Here is a 6,269-nt window from a genome sequence, read left to right on the forward strand (position 1 = left end):
ATACCAGCTAATGGACAAAGGATGCTGATTTTAACACGTTTGTCATGGCATTACCAACATGCTGTTCACAGTTCACCAGTAAGGCAGCCTGATGACAAACATCCGAGGATAACCTCCTTCCACTTTCCATAAAGCATCAAAAGGTGGTGCATGTAGTACAAACTGTATTGCAACCAATCTCCCCAATTGGAAAAAAACACGATGCTCAAAGGTTTTATCTTAGATAGATAGATAGATAGATAGATAGATAGATAGATAGAAACTTTATTAATCCCTCGGGTAGATTCCTCTGGGAAATTCGGTTTCCAAGAGCACAGCACCGACAGAAGTTACAAAAAAAAATAACAACGTGAGCAAATGTTATATATATACATATATAGATACAAAGAAAAATAAAATACAAAAGGGATAAATAGAATAAATAGGAATAAGAGAATACAAGGGAATTGCACATTTCCAGTATTGAACCAAAAACCAAAAGTATTGCACATTTCCAGTATTGAACCAAAAACCAAAGGTATTGCACAAGAGTATTGCACAGTGAAGTGAAGAGGCACTACAGCTTAGTTGTCCCCCCCTCCTTTGTCCACCTGTTTCCCCTCCCTCTCCCCTCCAGAGAGGAGTTAAACAGCTTGATGGCGTATGGGACAAAGGAGTTTTTAAGTCTGTTGGTTCTTGTCTTTGGGAGAAGCAACCTGTCACTGAACAGACTCCTCTGGTTGTTTATGGCCGTGTGCAGAGGATGCCCAGCATTGTCCATAATGTCCAGCAATTTTTTTAGTGTCCTTTTCTCTGCCACTGTCGCCATAGTGTCCAGCTTCATGCCGACCACAGAGCTAGCCTTCCTGATCTTGCTTTCATAAAAGTTTTTAAGATCTGACACGATTCTAAACCTCTGACGATTACTCCCTACTTCAAGTCGGTGGGCTTTATGTTGAGGAGAAACCCTCTGAAATCTGGCATTATCTGTCCCATGACTTGCTTCCCCTATCGTCATCCACTTAAAAAACAGCAAAGTGATTTTAAAATGTAGTATAAATTTAATAGAGTAAAAAGTGTAAATATTTGCTGTACAATATAATCGGTATTTTGCAACTGACGTCACACTCGCTATAGCAGCAGTGTATTGTGGGTCGAATCGCCATTTTGGGTGTATACAACTCAAGAGCGGGCATTTGCGCGCAGTGGCATTATCTTTAGTAAGATGGGACATCCGTGCTGTGTGAAAGGCTTTCATACTAAATCACATAGTAGAAATGGCAGACAGGTGGACCACAACATGAGATTTTTCCGGGTTCCCACTTGGAAAAGAGGATATGGACAGCAGGTAGAAGAGGGAACGAAGAGGCATCAGGCGGCCTGGGTCGCAGCGGTGAGACGGAAGGAGATCACTGTGAACGCGATATCTCCCTTTATGCGTGTTTGCTCTCGGTATTTTCGTAAAGACAAGTAAGATATTTTTTGTTTAAGTAGTATTACTGAATATGCATTTGTCTTCTAAAGTTGGTATTTTCACATCGGTTCACCTACGCTAGCAAGCTAGCCTCACTACAGAGGATAGCAGAAATGGGTTAATCTGTTCGTGTTAAACTAGCGTTACAGAGTGAATGCTTTTTAAAGACAAAAGTAAACAGCAGAACTGTAATGACACGTTTATCTGTGCATGTTTGTGTATATTCGCGTGCATGGGTTATAAGCCACAATGCTGGATAAGGTTGTCACTTTGTACTGTACCCTGAGAAACCAATGCCCAAGTATAGTTTACATCTAGAAACATTTGCAAATACAGTTTATAACGTTTCACATGATGTCTGGAAGGATCTGTATAAACTCATTGTATACCGGGCCTGCATTCTGCTTGCCACTGATAATTTATTTTAAATATGGCCAATAAAGTTATGTCCATCCAATGACATTTTTGTGGTGTTCTTGACTCTTTTCCTTTCTTAAACACCTAAATTACTAGTGTGTTTTGGTGATGAAAATTTCTTATTAATGATTACATAAAACATAATTTTGTGGAGAAAAAAACACTGAATATTAAATATTAAGTTTAACCAAATGTTTACATGCGATACACCCAAAATGACGAATGGGGGGCGTGTCAGACAGTGCAGACACGTGACTGACAAAGACCGATAGAGTAAGTCCACGGCTAAATGTGCTTGTATGTAAAGTACAGATATGTGAAAAATATACTTCACAGTAACTAAGTAACTGTACTTCGTTACTTGCCACCATTGCATTTTCACCTACTTGTCAAGAGATTATAGAGCAACGAAAAATATCATTACCGCAATGAATATAGGGAAATGGAGGCCGCAGAACCATCAGCGCCACAGAAAAAGGGATCGTCGCGCGCAGAAACGATTCAAGCCGGAAGTCCACCACTTACCAAAAGGAAGAGGAAAAAAGAGCAGTGGGGCAGGCGAGTCGCTGGAGCATTGTGACAAACGCTATGCGACTTTTTTTGTTCCTTCCCCAATCCTGCCCATATTGTCATTTCTATAATGGCGCTGGTTTTCACACTTTTGCGTGTACTGCTGGGGCTTTTGTTTGTGCTTGCAGGTGCAGTGAAACTAACAGATAAGATATCGGAGGACATCTACATGCACATGGTAAGTGTTCATGCATATATGGACCTTTTTACTGTAAGAAGCCGATCGGATGGTCGCAGCAAACGACGCGGTTTGAGTCCGGGGACGTGCGCCGAGCGCGCTTTTTGAACCGGGGGTTTTCTCAGAAATTCAAGTTTTCAGGTGCGTAAGCTATAAATGTTAATGTTTTACGTAAAACTAAAACATTACTCTACATGATACTGAATGTTTTTAAATATGAATTAATATTTTAAATATAATTTTGTCTCCGGTGCTGGAAACCGCCCTGCTGCTCTTGTTTGTCGCGAAGAATGCACCAAAATCCAGGCCATTTTCGCTTGGTGCCGGTACTTTACCTTTTATCACCGGTATCCCCAAATTGCAACGATAGCTTTTGTAAATATTAACATTTACCTACAATAGAAATATATATATTTCACAAATAACAGGATTAAATGTTGAATATCATACACACGTAATGGTTTATAAGCGTATTCGCATTTTTTTCGGTTAATGTGATAACCTGCGCATCTTCCATCTAGCGCACCCAGTTTGTGGAGTTCTCGGCCGTCTTCCCCCTGCGAATAGTTGGCCTCCATCTCGAGCCTGAGCAGTACCTGATCGTCATTGGCTGGCTGGAGCTTGTAGCTGGAGCCTTGCTGGCTTTTGGGCCCAGAATTTTGCAGGAGATCAGCAATCTTGTTCTCTCCGTGGTCATGATGGGTGAGGAACCAAGATCGCAAGCTGATATATGCAGTATGGTCTTTTCCTGAGGCGTTATAGTGGACAGCTCAGAAGTTCGTGGTTAGATGGGTGGACTGTGTTTGTGTAGCGATCATATGCTTGTGCTGTGGGCCTTGTGTTTCCCCATTTAATTTCATGTATAATTCAGATTTATAAAACAGCAATATGGCAAGAAAGGTAATATAACTGATTTTATTTTTTGACCGACATTTAGAAAATGACAACCCAGTGGTAAGCTTGCTCATGAGCTAAATGGTAAAAACTTATCTTCAGATTAATCTGCACAGCAAGTAAGGATATGGATGAGATGCCATGTTCAGTGTCTGTAGAGGATAACACAGCTAAAACAAAGAACAGTTGAGCAAACTGAATGGTAAATACTGGGGGGGACACAGGTCACTTTGGGTGCATTTCGGTCTCTGCTAACACACCCATGCACACTGTTTTGTAGTGGCTGTATTCACCTTGCTGAAGCTGCAGCAGCCTCTCTACACATGTTGTCCTGCGGCTGTGTTCCTTGGACTGCTGCTGCTGCTGGCTGTCCGGGGCTGTGGGACCAAAAGCAAGATACACTGACCCCCCCCCCCCCACACACACACACACACACCTTTTGTGTGCAACTGGAGGACCTGCAGATGTCACATTCCATAAAGCATCAGCCTCTGCAGGAGTGAACGATTGCCTGTCAAATGGATGCCTTTAAAAGTCCTTTTTGCAAATATTTGACAAAATATGCATTCATTTCAGTATCATAGGACTGTATATTGGTGGGATAATGATAACCACAGTTGGGGAATATCCACATTTAACTGCTATTAGTTTGATTTAATTTAATACGGAATGCATATGTAGGTCATGTGTGATTTATAAGCATAGAAATTGAAACATTATGGGCATACAGAACATGATAGAATTATGTAATTTCTATAAAAACTATATTGTACTTGTAAATTTGTATCAGGAAACTGGAAACATTACCAGGCAGTTCTGATGAGCCCAAAAATTACAACCTAAGAAATCGCTCTGAATATGCCACATTCAACATTTAATTTTAGACTTCCTTTATTTCTGTTCAGTAATGAACTGGAATATTTTGCAGTGTGTTTAAATGAAACTCTGCTTTTTGTTTCCTATCAAATTTAATACATTTGAGATATTTGAAACTTGGGCACATTTTACTTAATGGGATATGTGTAAAATGCAGTGATGAAACTGCACTTCTTGTTGTATTGGTCCTGTTTGATTTGTAATCTTTGTTTTTTCAAAATAAATTACTCAGTAATAGTCGGGAAAATATCTGGTCCACTATTTGCACACAAGTGTGATAAGGTCGGTCGGGTAGCATCATGTCTACAATATGGTCCAGTTTCTTCATCTAGTTCTACACACTGAGAGCTAATAGAAATTTTGTTTTATGTTTAACCTAAATGTTCCTAGTTGCAGTACGAGCCCAGACATGTTGAAGCTATAAGAGTTCCCTTCACTGGCTTAGCCCAACCCATAACAAACAGCCCCATGCCGTTATCCCTCCTCCATCAAACTGTGCAGTTGGCACAGTGGAGGTTCTTGATCAGGGGTGTCAAACTCCTTTTCGTTAATGGGCCACCCTGGAACTTGTCCAAACTCGCATGGGCCACATAATAATTGCGCTAGATTAGTAAAATATTAACACCCTTAGTATTTGTTTTTGTTTTGAATCTGTTGTACTGCTTTTAAATTTTTTTTTGTTTCAATAGTAGATGTTTCTTTTCTCCCAGTAGAGCTATTTTAAATGAACAACTGCATGATCATAAATAATGTACAATCAAATGAACAGACTGGAATGCTTCATGAAACTTCTGACATTTATACAAATAATCAGCGGTTTTCTCACATACACAATCCATTACATAGAAGTTATACTTTGTGTGCAAGATTGGCAGTTTGCTTAAAAAATGAAAAAACACTGATTGTTCCAATGAAAAGAATTTATGGGTCATCAAGTGTCATGCGCTCGATTTCGTGCTCAAAATACATTCTGTGCCTCAAAACAGGTTGGTGCCCCATCCTGGGTTGTTCCCCACCTTGCACCCATAACCTCTGGGATAGGCTTTGGACCCCCTGCAACCTTGAATAGGATAAGTGGTTTCAGGAAATGGATGGATGAATGGTTCCAAATGAGAAATGTTTTGAACTCAAAGGTGTCAACATCAGAGAGCATTAAGACTCCTTTCAGTGCTAATAGGAACCCCTAAGTATTAAAATAGAACCATTAAAACCTTTAATTTTTATCAGTGCAGATATATAAATGTAAATAATAACAGTAGTAATACAGTTATTTCAGACCCAAGTATCATGCATATTTTAGGGAGGTCATGGGGGTCATGCATGTGGTCAGGGGGGCTCCGGCCTCCTTTAGAACCATTCTGAGTTGGCACAATGCAGTCAGACAGGTAACGTTCTCCTGGCATCTGCCAAACCCGGACTTGTCCATCAGACTGCAAGACATAGAAGCGTGACTCATCACTCCACAGAACACATTTCCACTGCTCCAGAGTCCAGTGGCAGTGTGTTTTACACCACTGCATCCGACGCTTGGCATTGTGCTTGGTGATGTGAGGCTTACGTGCAGCTGCTCGGCCATGGAAGCCCATTCCATGAAGCTCCCGGCTCACAGGTTTTGTGTTGGGATTAATGCCAGAAGAAGTTTGGAACTCTGCAGTTACTGAGTCAACAGAGTGTTGGTGACTTTTACACACTAAGCACCTCAGCATTCAGCAACCCTGCTGTTACTTTATGTGGTCTGTCACTTCATTGCTGAGTTTCTGTTGTTCCTAAATGCTTCCACTTTGCAATAATACCACTTATAGTTGACTATGGAATATCTAGCATGGAAAAAAATTCACAAACTAGCTTATTGCAAAGGTGGCATCCTATGACAGCACCATG

The 6,269-nt window shown here is 40.6% G+C and overlaps 1 protein-coding gene across 1 annotated transcript; it reads left to right on the forward strand.

Annotated features, from left to right (window-relative positions):
• The first annotated feature begins 2,361 nt into the window (after positions 1-2,361).
• LOC125727805 (transmembrane protein 35B-like) lies at positions 2,362-4,625 on the forward strand. Its single transcript, XM_049004754.1, has 3 exons — positions 2,362-2,618; positions 3,140-3,320; positions 3,793-4,625. The coding sequence occupies exons 1-3, from the start codon at positions 2,511-2,513 to the stop codon at positions 3,915-3,917; spliced, it is 414 nt and encodes a 137-aa protein (XP_048860711.1). The 5' UTR covers positions 2,362-2,510; the 3' UTR covers positions 3,918-4,625.
• The last annotated feature ends 1,644 nt before the right edge of the window (positions 4,626-6,269 follow it).

Source organism: Brienomyrus brachyistius, unplaced genomic scaffold (assembly GCF_023856365.1).
Source record: "Brienomyrus brachyistius isolate T26 unplaced genomic scaffold, BBRACH_0.4 scaffold118, whole genome shotgun sequence".
Lineage (NCBI taxonomy): Eukaryota > Metazoa > Chordata > Actinopteri > Osteoglossiformes > Mormyridae > Brienomyrus > Brienomyrus brachyistius.